Source organism: Sorex araneus, chromosome X (assembly GCF_027595985.1).
Source record: "Sorex araneus isolate mSorAra2 chromosome X, mSorAra2.pri, whole genome shotgun sequence".
Classification (NCBI taxonomy): Eukaryota; Metazoa; Chordata; class Mammalia; order Eulipotyphla; family Soricidae; genus Sorex; species Sorex araneus.
In genome coordinates this window covers 135,006,507-135,024,628 of record NC_073313.1, presented here as the reverse complement: position 1 = coordinate 135,024,628, position 18,122 = coordinate 135,006,507, and the positions used below count along the sequence as shown (strand labels likewise).

At 34.7% G+C, this 18,122-nt stretch overlaps 1 protein-coding gene across 1 annotated transcript; it reads left to right on the top strand.

The window, feature by feature from the left end:
* Positions 1-2,121: 2,121 nt before the first annotated feature.
* LPAR4 (lysophosphatidic acid receptor 4) lies at positions 2,122-17,350 on the top strand. The gene is made up of 2 exons (XM_004611638.2): positions 2,122-2,414; positions 13,373-17,350. Exon 2 carries the CDS (start codon positions 13,449-13,451, stop codon positions 14,559-14,561), a length of 1,113 nt encoding a protein of 370 aa, XP_004611695.2. The 5' UTR covers positions 2,122-2,414; positions 13,373-13,448; the 3' UTR covers positions 14,562-17,350.
* The last annotated feature ends 772 nt before the right edge of the window (positions 17,351-18,122 follow it).

Genomic DNA, 18,122 nt, shown 5'->3' with positions numbered 1-18,122 from the left:
TGCATTTGATCATTTAGGTTTGGCCACCTGGAAATTTTTTTTCCTCATATTTCCTTGGCTTATTTAAATACTACACGAAAGAACCTGGCAAGCTCCCCGTGGCGTATTTGGTATGCCAAATAAAGTAACAATAACAGGTCTCATTCCCCTGACCCTGAAAGAGCCTCCAATCATTGGGAAAGATGAATAAGGAGAGGCTGCTATCATCTCAGGGCTTGGCCGAATGGAGACGTTACTAGTGCCAGCTCAAGCAAATCTATGAACAATGGGAGGACAGTGATACAGTGATTTAAATACTAAAATCAGCCGTGAAGTTCCAAATAAAATACCACGTGGTCTGAGTTTTCCTGGCCCTATCCAAGAGAATTATTCTCCATCTTCTGATCCATTATAGAACAATATTCATAAGTCACAACGGCATTAAAAAAACTGCCTTTGAGAGGCTGGAGCAATAGTACAGTGGGTAGGGTGTTTGCCTTGCACCGACCGGGGTTCAATTACCAACATCCCATATGGTCCCCTGAGCACCGCTAAGAGAAATACCTGAGTGCAGAGCCAGGAGTAACCCCTGTGCATTGCTGGGTGTGACCCAAAAAGCAAAAACCAAACCAAAACAAAACAAAACAACCTGCCTTTGATATATCACTGTTTCATGTGTTGTGTATCCCCACCTAGACTTTGAGGAATTTATGACTATAGCTTCCTCTTGTACATTGACAAATCATCCAAGAACTGGTCAATTCAGACTTGAGGGTGAATGACCTCTTGTGACACAGCCAATGTCAGCAACTGACAGAAATAAATATCAAAGATAAGTAGAAGAACGGAAAGAATAGAGACTGGTGATTGTGATAAGAAGGGAAGCAACAAAAAATGTGCTTTTAAGAATCTGTTACAAGTAATCAGGTAAAGAAAGGCTTTATAATCACCTGTTTGAATATTGGTGAGATGAGCCACCAAAGAACTGAAGAAATAAGAATATACGAATGTGAATTATGTTATTTTGGAGGTATTTTAATTACAGCAGTCAGAAGACATATTAAGCTTGCAGAGGATCCCCCAATTTTCCAGGATCACTAAAGAAGGCACTTATTCAACAATCCAAGAATTTATTCCAGAGAAGTGGAAGTGAATTTTGTTGGTGGGAATGTTACCAGTGGGTGCACATAGAGAAGGATGGGAGTGGAAAAGGTGGAAGAGAAGGACTAGCAATGGAGTTATAGGTAGATAAATGAATTTCTGCAACAAACTTATGCCAGGGGCAGAGAGGAAAGGAGGAAAAATACAAGGAGAAAAACAGCAGTATGGATATCTAAAGCAGACAACCTATTGGAAAAGAACATTCATGGCAAAAAGGAGGTATACAGCTGGGGATAACTTTCCATTGTATACAGATATCTTCTGTGTTATTTATTTTGGACTTTTGCAAACTTCTGAAAATTTCATGATAATTAGAATTCCTGCCAACAAGTTGTTTAAGTGATAAATAGATCTTCCCTTTACCACAGAGCATATGGTTTGGGGCTCCGGGAACCCACTCCTACCTACCCTCCACATTTCCTTCCATCTGAGGGCACTTTACTGGCCTAAGTGATTACACAAATGGATTTCATTATTTTTTTGTGGTGATGGAACATTTAATTTTGCATATTTTAATAATATTGTTTTTATAGTCTCGCCCACGTATGTCATCCCCACCTACTAATTGGTATCAATATTGTAATCATTTCAAACAAGTTGGAGCAAACAGAAACTTATAATTGAAATACTCTTCCCAGTTTGGGTTTTGTCTCTTTTTCATTAAAATTGTAGCGAGGCAGCAGTTCTGCAGCAAACAAACGCAGGCATGCAGGCTCTCTCTATGGATTAATTAGTCGGGAAAGACCTTTTTGTATGTCAAGTGACACTTAAGCAGCTAATTCTGGACTGTGAAAACTGCTTTTCCCGGGCAATGCTGTCTTTAAGGAAAAACTTCAGTTCAGCGATTGGTGACTAAGGGAACGATGGAACTCAGGGGATTGGGCGGGATCTGGGCTCCTATTAATGCCTTCTTATCCAATGAAAAACATTTCCTACTGAGACCCCCAAGAGTTCCCCCAGTCCTGGCTGCAGAACGGACTTTAGGCCTTTTTTTGTGTCCTGTTTGTTAAAGGCATGCAGGCTACAGCCTTCAAGAGGGCCATTACTTAACAAAGGGAAAGAGATAAATGTGGAAAAGCTGAGATTTTCAGAATGAGCGGTTTGCTGTAAGAAACCGTAGCAGCCCAGAGTCTGCTGCTTTGGGCTGAGCTAACCTTTCCCCGTAAAAAGAAGAAGAATGGATTAAAAGTGCGAGTTATCCGTTTACAAGTTTTATTAACTAATAGTCTACAGGCATGAGCACACTCTCGCAGTCTAGCACACTCATTCTTGTGGTAAGTTTCTTTGAGAATGATTTTATTTGGGCGTTGGGGGTGGGGCAGGGCGGCGGAACGGTGGAAACACTGAAACTGCGTGTCTTGGGAAAGAAATTATTAGACTTTCAACTCTGAAGTGCTTAACAGAGATTGTCCTTGAACGGCTAAAGAAAATTAACAAAAACAACAACAACAAAAACAGACTGAAAAACAACAACAACAAAAAGAATTTCCTTTGTTTTCACAATAATATAGTTTCCCTGAAAGAGACACAGGATTTTTCAGGCCCTTTCTTCATGTAAACACAGCTTTCCTAAAGAGCTGTTTCAAAATCAGAGTGGAGCAACTTATTATAAACTTTTGGCTAACTTTATATATCTTTGGTTTACAGTTGTGAGCTAATTCTGTGGCTTTTATTATGTTAAGTTTTCTTCTCGTAAAACTAAACTGGAAATGCTTTTGATGCTTAATAGATTTATGAAGACTGAGATTTGCTATATCAAATGGTGGTAAAATTGATTATAATGGAAGAAATAAATTTTAGTTAAAATGATATCCGGTGCATGTGAAATTTGTTTTTACAAGTAAAATTAATAACTTTTTTCATATAAATGCAAAATGCAATATATTTTAAAAACTTCTTGTGTATTCTTGATTCATTAAACATTTTAGTAAGAATATCTTGGTCAGTTGATAAATGCTCTTTTTCAGTTACTCTTTTAGAGAACATATGTAATTTATCATTACTTTAGGGTGGGAAAGAACAGATAATTCCAAATGTTGAAACACTTATGAGGTTGGTGGAATTATTCACTTTCTTATCTTACAAATTAAACAAGATTTACTTTTTTCTTGACTGACATGAAGGCAAAAATAATAAACTAAGCTCAAAATTATCCAGTGCTTTGAAATATATAGATCTTTCAGATCAGAGCCCCAAATAGTGTAGCTTATAAATAAAAATATCCCTTTACTTGGTCACAAATGAAAAGCTATGCTCCTATTAAAGAAAGATTAGTTCAGATAATAAACTTGATGTTGTCTATTCTCTGAAGGATCTCCTGACAATCAGAAATGGCATTGAAAATCTTATTGAAACATTCAGACTAGCCTTTCACAATGTGTACTATGTTATTTGTGCCTTATAGAGAGGGTTGGGAGTATGCCTCAGAACATTCAGGCCAAGCAAGCATAGCTACAGTTTCATCAATTCAATTGTCTGAGAGAAAATGCAATGAGAATTTTCCCCTTGCTCTGGTGTGTGGTTAGGGCCTAATTGTTTCCCTGTCTTTATTCTGTGTATATGATTAGCATACATAGGCTGTTCTAAATATTATTAAGGAGGTTATAATACAGTTTTAATACTAGTGGTAAAATTTAGGGGCTCAGTAAGAAGTCACCCACTACTGGGAATCTATCTTTATATTTTATAGACCAGTAACTCACAATCAAAATTGATGCTTAAGTGATTTAGCATACTGATTCAATAGGTTATATTCTGAAATATTTTGATAACCTTATTTTTTAGAAGACAAGTGAGTGGGGAACACGTAGCAAAGTTCTAACACAGACACCTAGAAAATTTGAGGTTATATGCCTGCTGATGTGGGCATAATGGCAGGCGATGGAAAGACTTTAGAAAGACTTTAGGATATAAATTTCATCTTTATTTGTGATTCTTAGCTACTGGCATTAAATGATATTTACTTTGGGTAAAATACAAGCATGAAATAATTTTGCTAAATCTAATAAAGTAAATTTCATAAGCCTCAGCTATTTGATGGACTTAAATTTCTTCTCTATTGATGACAAATAGGGACAGGGGAAACAAATGACAAGAGGGAGCAACCAATGCGGCCACTGGGATAGTACCAGTTTAAGGCTGTTGTCAGTCAAGGCCAAAAGTGGAAATAGAAGAATTAAAACTGAGGTTGAGAAAAGGACTATGATCTTCCCTCACACAGGTAGTGATCACACTGGATGTTAAAAAATATTATTTTCTGGGTATTTGAATTTCTTAACTCTTTTAAATTCTAAATATAGAGTAATTTTTTTTAGAATCTGTATCAATTGTGAAAGCTATAAAGGAAGTAATTCTTAATGCTCATAAGACCATTAATATAAAATAATGAAATAACACACATTTTATTCCAGGAATGCTGTTCTCTGATAAAGTGTGAAAACAAGTTTTCCTTATACTATCTCAAATATATTTGAAATATTTGTCTAATAATTTTATTATTTTATTTTTTCTCTTAGATTACAGAAAACTTTTCAGGAAATTTGATTTTAATACTATAGAATTGGATTTAAATTCTACTGGAATTTAATACTATATGTTTAGGATATAGTATTAGGATATACTATAGTTTAGGATATTTATATGTTTAGGATACTTTTGTTCAAATGAGTGTTAGATGTGATAGAAATGTAAGTTTGACATGTGCAAATGATTATGTTTTACAGGCAGTAGGTTGAGTAGGGTTCAAATGCAAATACTTATTACTAAGAATTCCAATGTAGAGTATTTCTATGTCTATATAAGTACTCAGTGCAGCATTGGACTTAAAAGTCTCAAATTCAATATATTAGATATGCCTACGACATCCAAATAGAGGTAGCAGATTACAGTGCATTATTATAAAGCAATTCAAGTCTTGCTCATATAACTATTATTTGTGAGAAAAAGAAATTGTGGCACGATTGAACTACAAGGCAAAGATAGAGCCACCTATTATTCTAGTCTGTCTTCCTCTATCTTTGTGAATGTATAAGTCACTTGGAGGACGATAAAGAAGAAAAATATTGTAAAAGGATCAAAAGTGCCTCAGATCCCCAAATAAATTTCCTTTGTTAAATTTTAAAGTAACATTTTTCTGTAATTTTGAAATAGTTTTCTGCCTTTAGTCACCAATGATCTTTAAATAAATGGCTATAGGCTTCATGGATTCATAAAACTTATGCTTGTCAATATAACTAATAAAATATGGCACAAGAGAAAGTTTTGGAAAGTAAAGTTTGTCCTCAGTTCTTCAATAATTTCCTCCCTATTTATGGTAGTATTATGATTACAGAATACTATTATTATTATAATACTGTTCAAGATATTTCCATGCACACATTTTTCAACAACCAGCACCAGAATACTTGTTTTTTCTCCACTGATGTCCCAAAGGCTCCTCCAAACTCCCCCAGATAAGCTCAGTTCTGTGGATCAAGTCTTCATTTCTGTTGCCCTTGTTCATTTGTTGTTTCCTTACAGTGTTACTTTATATACCACATCTGAGAAAGATCATTCTATATCTGACCCTCTCCTGACTTCACTTAGCATGATGACTTTTGGTTAAAAATGATGAAACCTATATCATTTTAGATATTATTTAAAATGTTAGTTTGCTTTTACTTTGCTTTATGTCATATTATACATTTATGTACCCTAAGATCTTAGATATACTTTATTAAAAAGTTCTTTTCAACCACACGTGAAATTAGTTCCATTTCACAACATCTATGGAGTAAATACTTAAGCACAGTACTTATAGTAAGCTCAACAACTACCTGTCTTAGATAAAGTTGGCATCTAAATTTGTTTTCAACTAATGGTATGTAGCACTCTCATAGTAATAGCTTTCTTTAACTTTCTTCATGTTCATCTCAAACCTCAAATTTATTACAGTTTATCAGATTGAAAAAACGCAGAGTAGATGTAGGATTATATATTGTGGTGTGGAATGTTCACTCTTTGGGCTATATGAGGCCCACAAAATTGTACATTTTGGGTGACAAGAAAGAGAAGAACTTAAAAATGCTTTTTGTAATTTGCCTGCCCATACCTGTCTTCTTGAAATGTATGAACTCTAAATGATGTCCTAAATATCCAAATGGCCAATGACAGAAAATAAGTTTTCTACCCCTTTTTTATTGTAATAAGGTTGACTTTAATGTAGCTAAACACCAAGTTTTTGGAAGATCTTTGTAGAGCCTTTTTATTAAGAAAAGATATTTTATTCATATAATTTAGATCCATGTCTAAGTAGACTTTTTAATTTATATAATTAGTATCCATGTCTAAGTTTGCCAGATAAATCAGCGTACAATTTGATAGCTGTTCTGTCTGTTCAAATATGTAGAAGAAAACTTAATTTTGAATTGGTATGCATGAGTGTCCCCAAATTTTGAAATGATCTCTTTTGGGAACACCCAATTTTTTCCCCAAAAGGATGGGGGATACATTATTTTACTATCTGGTGATATGTCTCAAGACTCTAAACAATTTATTAAGATCAGTTTGAACAATTTCTCTGTAGTTGTTATAATCTAACCATTTGGAAATAATCTGTAGCAGAGTTGATACAATTTTGGATCCAGAATGTTGAGCACTAAAACATGTTATTTTCCAAAGATTAGAAAGTATCATCAGGTGAAACTGGAATTTTTTGTTTAAAAAATTGAGTCAATCTCTATTGATATAATCTTAGATTAGGCACTGAATCAATTATTTCCTATTCTCAAAAATTGTGGGAGCTAAAATGATCATTATAGTCTCATTGTGAACCTGAGAAATATGGAGGATTCGTTTTTTAAGTTTTTGGGCTACACGTGGCTGTGTTCAGGATTTACTCCTGGTTCTGTGCACAGGGGTCACTCCTGGTGATGCTCAGAGGACCATATATGGTGCTGGGGATCAAACCTGGGTTCACTGCCAACAAGGCAGACAGCTTTCCTCCTGGCCCCAGAGAAGTCTAAAAATGATTTCTAGGGTGTATTTCTTGAACCAAACATAAAAAACTATCAATCTAAATATTTGATATGTAACAAGTTTTACTTGCAATGAGACCTGATAACGATTTCCCAGTTACATAGTGTTTTAAAAACTGTTATGAATTTCTAACGAAATAATAGGATCATCAGTTACAATCATGTGTATGATTGAGACCTGTGTCTGTGACTTGGACTACACGTTTTCTTTAAGGAGTCATGCCTTAGCAGTTATTCATTTAAGAAGCAAAAGTTTGGACAAATCCTCTTTTATTCAATCAATTTAACAGTACTTTTAATAACATTTTGTATTTTTTAGTTTGATTCAATACTAGATATTTATAGGCCAAGACACAATAGCTGTTGGCTTCCTCTGAAAACTATTGTGTCAATGTTCCTAAGCTTTGGCCAGAGTTGAAAGAGGAAATCCTCTGGGGATCAGAAGCATTCTGATTTGATTCTAGCTCATTAAAAGGGAGTAAAGCATGAACATTTCACTATAGGTTGCTTTCAGAACCTTCAATTACCGAGAACTTGAACAAAAGTAAATCAGTCTTTCTAGACTAGTTGGCATATGCCAGAATTAGAGCTTTGTTTTCAATGTATCATATAAAAGTTTATCACTTAAACCAAGCTATTTAGGTATTGGATCTTATAAGGTCAAAAGGGGAACTTCACTTCCTTTAGGAGACCTAAACCCTTAAACATCGTATATTTCGTTGCCATTAGTTTTGTAAAAAGGAAACAATCCGAGCATTACTAGAAACTTTTTAAATTGGTTTCCTAGATATAAGTTAGAGTAAAACCTGTGTTAACTAGTGATGTTTCGTTGATCAACCTCCAGACGAACTGATTTCTGTTAAAAATGAAAATACATTTTAATTGATACCATACGTCAGTGTTTATCAAACTTTTTTCCCACCTTGTTTCTTCTCTGTGGCCCCTTGTCCTACCAGTTTTACCTCCGTTTTCTTTCTGTGTACCCTAAACCCCAGGGTTTAATAGATTTTCACCTAAGACTTCCTTTGGAATATATTGGGAGACCACAGGGTGTCATATGATCCCCATTTGTAAAGTGCAGCCTTCGGTGATAATTGTTTGAAAAATTGACTACAAAGGTCTTCAAAAGACAATAGTCTAAAATTCTCCACTGTGAAAAATATAATTGTGTTATACTACATTTTCTTTTCTTCTGTATTTCATCTGAAGTCCAAGCATCTCCATTCAGTGTACAATGTTAGCTGTTAAGGAAAATCTAGTGGTTAAAATAGATGTTTTACTCAAAAGAAAGGAAGTCAGTCACCATTTCCTTAAATATCATTGATTTTCCTTCATTATCAGCTTAAGAGCCAGTACCTCTCTGATTTTTTTAGAGGACGGAAGTTTGGGCCACATCTTGTGTTGCTCAGTGGCTACTCCTAACTGTGCTTGGGGGTGGGGGACCTTTTGCCTTGTCAATGACTTAACTGGGTCCCTTCTCATGCAAAGCAGTGCCTTAACCCCTGTGCTATCTCTCCCGCCCCTCTCTGATTTTTCAAAAACACAGCTCAGTGGGGGATATTCCTCTGGAAGCACACTCATGGATTGTCTTGGTATGAGAAAATTGTGTAGTTAAGGCTGAAATTCAAAAGGATAATCTCCATGATCAAGGTATGCTTGGTGTTAGGAGGACGTGTTGTTCATATGAAGTTCAGTGTACCACGAAAGACAGAGGCATGGTGTTCAGCTGTCTTAGGGAAGAAAGAAAGAAGAAAAAAGTTTAAAGTCTCTTTAGCTTAGGTAGGACTGAATATTGGCCCACTGAGAAAGCTATTCACAAGCCCTGTTGAATCTTCCTAGCTTCTGCTGTGAGACTCAGAGGTAATGTTTATACAGGGAGGAGAAACAGTATAGCTAAGTTACAGAATGAACCAGTGTCTGAGTCAGAAATAGAATTTCTTTCAATGTCCTGTTAAATCCCAGTTCCACACCCTCATCACTAAATAGCAAAGGTGCTGTGTGCTTGAGCAAGGAAAAACTATGAATAGGGCCATAGAGTCAGTGCCCTCTCTTTAGGATTGAGACTGTAATGCTTTCTTGTTTGTGGTCCTTTCTTTCCCACAGGATTTGGCTACTCAAAGAAGCAAAACAGAAGTGCCAGGTATTTTCAAACTGCCTGTTCTGAGTATAGTGTATATTTTCTGGGATACATGCAACTGAAAGGAAAACTCAGTAAAGATTACTTATTTAAAACACTATTTTGAAAATTGCAAAAGACTGCATAACTAGTGAACTAGATGCATGCTGTTTAAGTAGGTCACTAACGGGCAGACAGGAAGAACTCTGGGCAGAAGTGAAATCTTTTTATTAAGAAAAAGTTTTTCCAAGTAAAATAAACTTTTTTGGCAGTATTTATTGTAGAAGACAGGTGCTAGCAGACAATGGTGAATGAAACTTAGCTTTAAAAAAGCTTCAATTTAATTTAATTTATTGTTTTATTTTTTAAGTTTTATTTTTTCAAAGCTGTTCATGATTGGATTTCATTCATACAGTATTCTAACACCCATCTCTCCACCAGTGTACATTTCCTAGCACCAGTGTTCCCATATTCCCTTCCATCACCCCTCACCCCTACACCCTCACCCACCAACCTGGCCTCTTCTCCCTCTTCTCTCTCTCTCTCTCCTTTTAGGCATTGTGGTTTGCAATATTAATACTGAAAGGTTATCAAGAATATCCTCTTACTTACTTTTAATCTTCAGATCTTATCCAGCATGATCATTCGCTGCTATTATTGTCATACTGGTCTCTTCTCTGCCTTACCTACCTCAGCCTCACACACACTTGTGGTTAGTTCCAACTATTGACCATTCCTCCTAACCTGTTTTCTCTGGCCATGGATATTAGTGTTAAACTGTATATTTTTAATATACCACAAATGAATGAAGTCATTCTGTATTTGTCCCTCTCCTTCTGACTCATTTCATTCAAACACCTTTTTTAAGAAAAAAACAAACATCTTTTACCTTTTAAAAGTAAGGGATTTTATGTATGTATCACTGTAGCACTGTCATTTTGTTGATCATTGATTTGCTCAAGCGAGCACCAATAACATCTCCATTGTGAGACTTGTTACTGTTTTTGGCATATCAAATACGCCACTGGTAGCTTGCCAGCGTCTCCGAGAGGGATGGAAGGATCGAACCTAGGTCTGCCGCGTGCAAGGCAAACGCCCTACCCGTTGTTTATGTTAGAGAGATGTTCTTTAACTGTCTGGCTTGATTTCTTTTAAGAATGAAAAAAAATAAGTGAATAGAGGTGTTAAAATAATATATTAATTAGTATAAACAGTTTAAAAATCGTCATTATCTTTGCTTTTTCTTCACCCAATTAGAGGAACAATCTGCAGAATGTTGGTTCTACAGCATCCCAAATGAGAAATGAGCTCCACTGAGAGAGATTTTACAGGCAGATTTCTGTTTTTCTTATCAACTTCACTAACCATGAGCACAAACATGTATTGTTGTTTTGAGAAAATTGCAAAGAATAAGATGAAACAAGGTAGAGAGGCTTTGATTAGGATTATGAAAAGAAACTATCTCTCAAGACTTTGATATGAATTAAATGACAATATTGATCTCTCTTCTGCAAGGTGCTTTTCCAAACTTCAAAAATCCAGGTTTTTTAAATGCTAATTTTTTATTTTCTCTTCTATTTTCTACACCTATCCTTCTTTCTTCCTCAGTGTGACTTTTTTCCTTCTTGATCCTTACTTTGTCAGGATTCCAACTTTTGTAAATCAAGGTTTATCCTGGCAAAAGTTGAGCCCTCTAATGAGATGAAATGACCAATAAGGAGTATGATTTTTGTAAAATATATGAGGGTCAAGGTGCTATTCTATAAAGATTTACTGAAAGAAAATTTAGGAATATCCAGTTTATAAATTTAACTTGGAAGTCTTAGTTATTAAAATGATAAATTTTCTTTAAACCCTGTATTCTCTAAGTTCATCACTCCATCTAGGTACTCAGTAGGAAAATTCTTGTCTTTTTTTTACTCAAACAAGTTTTTCTCTCACACTAAACACTGGCTGACTTGACTCCAGGCCTCTGTGTCTCGTACATTTTCCCTTCCACTCTCACCCCTGTTCTTACAGAGATGCTTTGGCCAGCGGCTTGGAAGGAGTGATGTAAGAAGGAATTACTTCACAGTAATGGTTTATTGCATTTTAAACTATAAGCTTCTGAAAAACTGTTACTGCATATGTCAGGGAACAGAGATCACTTTTATTCCATATCCTTCCCACTGAATATAAATAATTAAGCAGCTACTTGTCTATAGTGTGTTATGGAGCACATTTGAAATACATTTCCTGTCCAGTGGCAGTTATTGACCTAAGAGAGGAATACTCTGATTATTGTGTGTACCTTTGAAAACTGTCAGCCCATATACCCAGTGAGGATTATTAAGTCAATAATAGCTCCATGATCAAGCTGTAGTAAGCAGAAAACATGTCGCTGACTAGAACACAGCTGTAAAGTGTGGCATGGGGATAATGTTAAGGTCAAAACTACCATTCTCATTTCATTTCAGGTAGGGAAGCCTCTGTTACCCAGGGTCATTTTAGAAGCTGAAACCATTGAAGTAATTGATGAATTACTGGGAGAATTATTGGGAGAAGGAGAAGGGGAAAATGACATCTTTTGGAAAGACTGCTAAAGGAGAGAAATGCTGAAATTGTTATTTGAATTCTATCTGTTGTGAAATAAAATGTAATTCAGTGGAAAATCCTCTAACCTTTATCCAGAAATTTTAATTAAGTGAAGGGCCTCTTGCTCTCTGAACTAGTGTTTTGGAAGAAAAAAAATTGATCCAAATATTACTTCATGAATGGCCCAGGAAATGTTACAAATGGCCAGCGTGCATGCATACTCTGCAAGAGTCCCAGATTCCATCCCTGTCATCATATTGTCCCCCAGACACCACTTGGAGCAACATTTAGCACCACATTCAAAGTAGACCCTATGAACCATGGGACATGTTTCTCATCCCAAAACGACTTTAGTCATAATTTTATAGGATACATATCCTGGGGAGTCCATATTAACCTGTATTCTTATGTGATAGAACGACTGAAACTATGAATTTAATTAAGATAAAAGTATCCAATACAGTGTAGAGATTATTTCCTATTATTAATTAATATGCTTATTATGATTTCCTATCATTTGATTAGGAAAGAAAACCCTATGAATTCTGATTTTGACTGCACCATTTACTTTTTTTTTTGCTTTTTGGGTCACACCCGGTGATGCACAGGAATTAGCTTCTGGCTCTGCACTCAGGAATTAGCCTTGGCGGTGCTCAGGGGACCATATGAGATTCTGGGAATCGAACCAGGGTCGGCCCTGTGCAAGGCAAACGCCCTACCCGCTGTGCTATTGCTCCAGCCCCGCACCATTTACTTTTGCTTCCTCTCTGACACTAATTTTAAAATACATACTCTAGTATCTCATATTAAATGTTTTTTTTCTCCTACTACTCTTGTGAGAATAATCTAAAACACATTTTTTTTAAATTTTAATTTTTTAAAAGGACATATCATTGATTTATAACATGAAATTTGGCATTATTTTAGACTCCCTTCTCGATATATTGTCACCACTCTCACAACCAAAGTTCCAGTTCAGTCCACCATCAAAAAGATCCCTCTAATTTCTTCCTGACCCAATTCCTTTCATTCTGGTAATAACCTTAGAAATAATCTAGGGATTTTGGTTTTTTTTTCAGTTTGTATGCTTAAGTTCTTCATATTCTATAGATGAGTTAAAAGATTTAATAATTATCTTCCACTTTTATATTTATTCCCTTTAACATAATGAACTCAAGATCTTTCCATGTAGTCATTGAAAATTACCATATAAATTTCAAAGTATTAGCATTGTTTTAACAGAGTATGTATTTCAGGGATACCACCACCATGAGTACTAAGGTAAAAAACACCTTGTTTCTGTTCACTGCAATGCTATTGTACTTCCTGTATTGAGCATGATCTCACTAACTCTTGCTGCATATTCTGATAGTACATTTTTACATATGGTAGGCACTCAAAAAATACTTGTCAAAACAAATTGAATGTGCATGTTGTCTTCTATTCTGGGTAAACAGAATGTCTTTTATACTACAGAACTCACAGATGGAAGGCAGATTTGATAATTCATTCCATCTTGTCTCCATAGGAGGAAAACATTTCCTACAACTCCCTAGTCAAAGAGTGGTGAACCCTGCAGCAAGCAGGTCTTCTGAAAAAAATCCATGGGTGACAGAAGATTCATTGATTTTCAATTCCAAGATTTAAATTCAAGCTTCAGATCTAGATTGGGCAGTGCTACTGCCAATAATACATGCATTGTTGATGATTCCTTCAAGTATAATCTGAATGGTGCTGTCTACAGTGTTGTATTCATCCTGGGTCTGATAACCAACAGTGCCTCTCTGTTTGTCTTCTGCTTCCGCATGAAAATGAGAAGTGAGACTGCTATTTTTATCACCAATCTAGCCCTCTCCGACTTGCTCTTTGTCTGTACTCTACCTTTCAAAATATTTTACAATTTCAACCGCCATTGGCCTTTTGGTGACACTCTCTGCAAGATCTCTGGGACTGCATTTCTCACCAATATCTATGGGAGCATGCTCTTCCTCACCTGTATTAGTGTGGATCGTTTCCTAGCCATTGTCTATCCCTTCCGATCTCGTACCATTAGGACCAGAAAGAACTCTGCCATTGTGTGTGCTGGTGTATGGATCTTGGTCCTCAGTGGAGGTATTTCAGCCTCTTTGTTCTCCACCACTAATGTCAACAATGCAACCACTACCTGTTTTGAGGGCTTCTCCAAACGTGTCTGGAAGACTTATTTGTCCAAGATCACAATATTTATTGAAGTTGTTGGATTCATCATTCCTCTAATATTGAATATTTCTTGCTCTTCTGTTGTGTTAAGAACACTTCGCAAGCCTGCTACACTGTCACAAATTGGGACTAATAAGAAAAAAGTACTGAAGATGATCACAGTGCATATGGCAGTCTTTGTGGTATGTTTTGTACCCTATAACTCTGTCCTTTTCTTGTATGCCCTGGTGCGTTCCCAAGCCATTACTAATTGCTTGTTGGAAAGATTTTCAAAAATTATGTACCCAATTACCTTGTGCCTTGCAACTCTGAATTGCTGCTTCGACCCTTTCATCTATTACTTCACCCTTGAGTCCTTTCAGAAGTCCTTCTACATCAATACTCATATCAGGATGGAATCGCTGTTTAAGATCGAGACACCTCTGACCACAAAACCTTCCCTTCCAGCTATACAAGAAGAAGTTAGTGAACAAACAATGCATAATGTTGGCGAATTAATGCTAGAATCTACTTTTTAGGTACAGATATGTCTTTGGGTTAGGATATGATTTTTCCCCAGTACTATAAAGTTTGAAGCTAGTGGTATAGAAGATAAATTAATGTATTGAATGCAATAAGATACATAAATTGTACATATGCTATTTTGTCCAATAATTATAGGTCAGGTCCAATTACAGAAAACAAAAAGGATTGGCAAATTATCTGCTGTGTTGAAATTTCATTGTATCACATTATGTGAGTCCAGTGGCATTGACTTTAAGTGATATGGGGATTATTTTAAACTTTAAAAAATGTATTCACTTTTTGATGATATTTGTTTATTGGGCCGAGTCTATAAATATAGAAAAACTTCAGGGATTAGTTTAAAAAAACTGGCGTAACTACTGATATATGCTAGTCTTTAATTTTCATTTTTGAATTGTCATTGAATTTATTTTAAAACAGTAACATATTTTCTAACATTAATAATAAATTTAATAGCAGGCAAAACATTGCATATATTTTGGGAACAGAAAAAATGTGTTTTGATGAATATGAATCAGGAAAAATAGAAAATTAACTGAACTTACACACTTGAAGTAACCAGCAGTTTGAGATTTTAGAAATTTCACCTTTTTCCCACTACATTAACATTTTTGTATGGAACCTCAAAGGCAGAAAACTACTAAATATGTGCATGTCATATGCAAACTGGAAAATAAAATCCAGCAGTAAAGTATTCATAAAATAAATAACATTCTTTTTATTAGACTTACCACTATAATTTAAAGATTGCTTTCTATGAAACATATATTTTATATATGAAACTTCAGGAGCAATTTGAAAAAAACTTAATCACAAAATAATAGCCCCAAATCAATAAAACATCCCCAAACTTTCCTATAATTTGTATTAATTCATTTTGGAGGGTAAAGATGTATACTTTTTATTACTTAATCATTCATACTAAATTTTGGAGTGCACTATAGCCAGATTGATGCTAAATTTATGCCTAGATCAGGATCATACTGATCACCAAACTAAACTGATATAATTTACCATAACAACATAAGAACAGTAGAACATATAAAAACAAAAGTATAACTCTTACACAAATAAAATTTTTATTTTTGAGGATTTTTAAATGTAAAAATATTGTCATTTGTTTGATATTGTTGAACACAATATAGCTAGAAGTCTGCTAAATCTGTGCCCTGATCAGGACTAAACTGGAAAACAAAATAAGCATTGAAAAGCAAAATAAACAAATAAATACATAAATAAACAAACAAAATTAGAACCTCAACCACATTAAAATCTAGAACTTAAATTTTTAGTACCTATAAAATTTACAAAAGAATATGTATTTGATGTTTTGAACTAAAGTGTAGCCAGGAAGCTCTAAACTGGTGCCTAGGGGCCAGAGAGACAGTACAGGAGGCAAATATTTGCACTTGGCAACCTGGTTGTCACCTCATATGGTCCCCTGAGTACCACCAGGAATGATTCCTGAGCAGAAAGCCAGGAGTAAGCCCTGAGCACCATCATGTGTGGCCCACAAGCAAAGCAAAACAACATTTAAATAATACCTGGCGCCTAGTTCAGAGACAATTAAAATCAATATTTAATATAGGGATATAATAAAGGGGATAGGTGCTTGCTGACCTGGGTTTTATCTCCAGAGTCACATAATGTCCCCTGAAGACTACCAAGTGTGATCCCTGAGCATAGAGTCAGAGCACTGCTGGGTGTGGCTCAAAAATGTAAAAAAAGAAGAGAAAATAATATAACAAACAAGTAGAATAATATTTTGGGGGAGGGGCCACCCCTGATGGTGCTCAAGGCTTACTCCTGGCTCTGTGATTAGGGGTCACTCTTGGTGGGGCTTGGGGTACTATGTGTTGTGTGGAATATGTGACTGGGGTCAGCCACATGCAAAGCAATCTCCCTAACCATTGTACTATCTCTCTGTTCCAACAGTGCATTTTGTAAATTACAAACATGTACAAGGGAGTTATTAAAAAATAAAACTGTGAAACAATGACAAGAAATGCAAAAGTTTGAAAGTAATAAATATTTCTTAAATTTTTCATTAACCTTATTTTACTTTGTGATGATATATAGAGTTAAAATACTAATATTTTAAAGATCCATGAATATAACTTTCAAAAGTGTTAAATCTGTGCTGTTAGGAACTAATAAGAAAAAATTAATAAAAAATAGAATAATAATAAAAATGGATTATTTATAAAGGTATTACTTTTTCTTTCTGCTCTAAAATCTTAAAATTAATTGTATTGTCTTGTGTAAGCAGATTTTAGATGGATTATACAAAACAGTAGACTCATTTAGATGTAATGTTAAAGTTCAGTTGTTAGGCTATGATAAAATTAGTAAAGTTTTAATAATGGTTTTGTTTCTTTTGATATTCCTTTTATTGTGAATGTAAATTCTATGTGAACTGATGTTTGTGCCCAACACTCTTGAAATTATAAAATTTGGGGATTTTGACACTAAGCCATTTAATGTAATGTTAACCAAATTGATAGAAAATAAACAAGTTTGATTTTATGTAATTTCCATATTTATGTTTAATGTGTCCATATTTCAACTTCTTTTTACTAATTTTGATTTTCATAGCTAATATAACTTGCCAAAAATAAAAAATTGTCATATAAAAATGTAATCAACAAAATGTAGTGTAAAACTAAATGTACAGTTGACTTTTATTTTGTATTTTAAAGTAAAAGCGATCATTCAGCTGTAACTACAATTTGAGTTTTAAATGTTTATTAAATGCAATAAAATATATTTGAGTTACTTAGCATTTATATTTTGATCAACTATTAAATTTGATCTTTTTTTTGTGAGCATCCACAGGAATCCTTCTTTTATTTTCTCTTTATTGTTCAAGAAAGGAGTTAGTTTTCATGTATGATGAGAATTTATTAATCTTAGAACTTATATTTGGTAGCAAATACTTTTAACACTTTATAGATATCTGAAACCTAATACAGAATTGCAAATGGAAAATCCCTGGATGATTTTCAGGGATACAAACTGAAAGATTAACTGCTTCTTTTGTCTGGTTTTTCCAACTTTGGCTTATTTAGGATTTCTAGCCAAGTTAAAATCTGATCTCTAAGATTTGATTAAATACTCTAGGACAAATAAGAGGTTCTGGAAAAGTTAAAGCAAACAGACTAACAGAAAATATTGATAGGAGATTGGAACTAAATTCCTGACTGAATAATAACTTAGAACAGATGATAATACTGGGGTAACAGTAAAGGACATCACTAGTCTTTGTGCTCATGCTTTCTTGGGAAAAGCAAAGTCAGTACCTCATTTATCATATTGCATACAGATTCCCTGTGAGATGATAACAAACACTTGATTATTCATATATTACTGGCATTATCAACTTAGGATACATTTAAAATAATATAAACATTGATTAGTGACCTTCTATTGGAGATCCTAATAAAAAAGGAACAGGTGGTATTTGTTTCTCATCTCTGTCTTTCACCTCCATCTCTTCCCCCATACCCATGCACCTTATCTATCCTATAGTTTCTCAGAATATGCTCTCTACCTCC

Bases quoted from the DNA above. Each gene is read 5' to 3' on its own strand.
- LPAR4 (XM_004611638.2), top strand. From the start codon at position 13,449: ATGGGTGACAGAAGATTCATTGATTTTCAATTCCAAGATTTAAATTCA.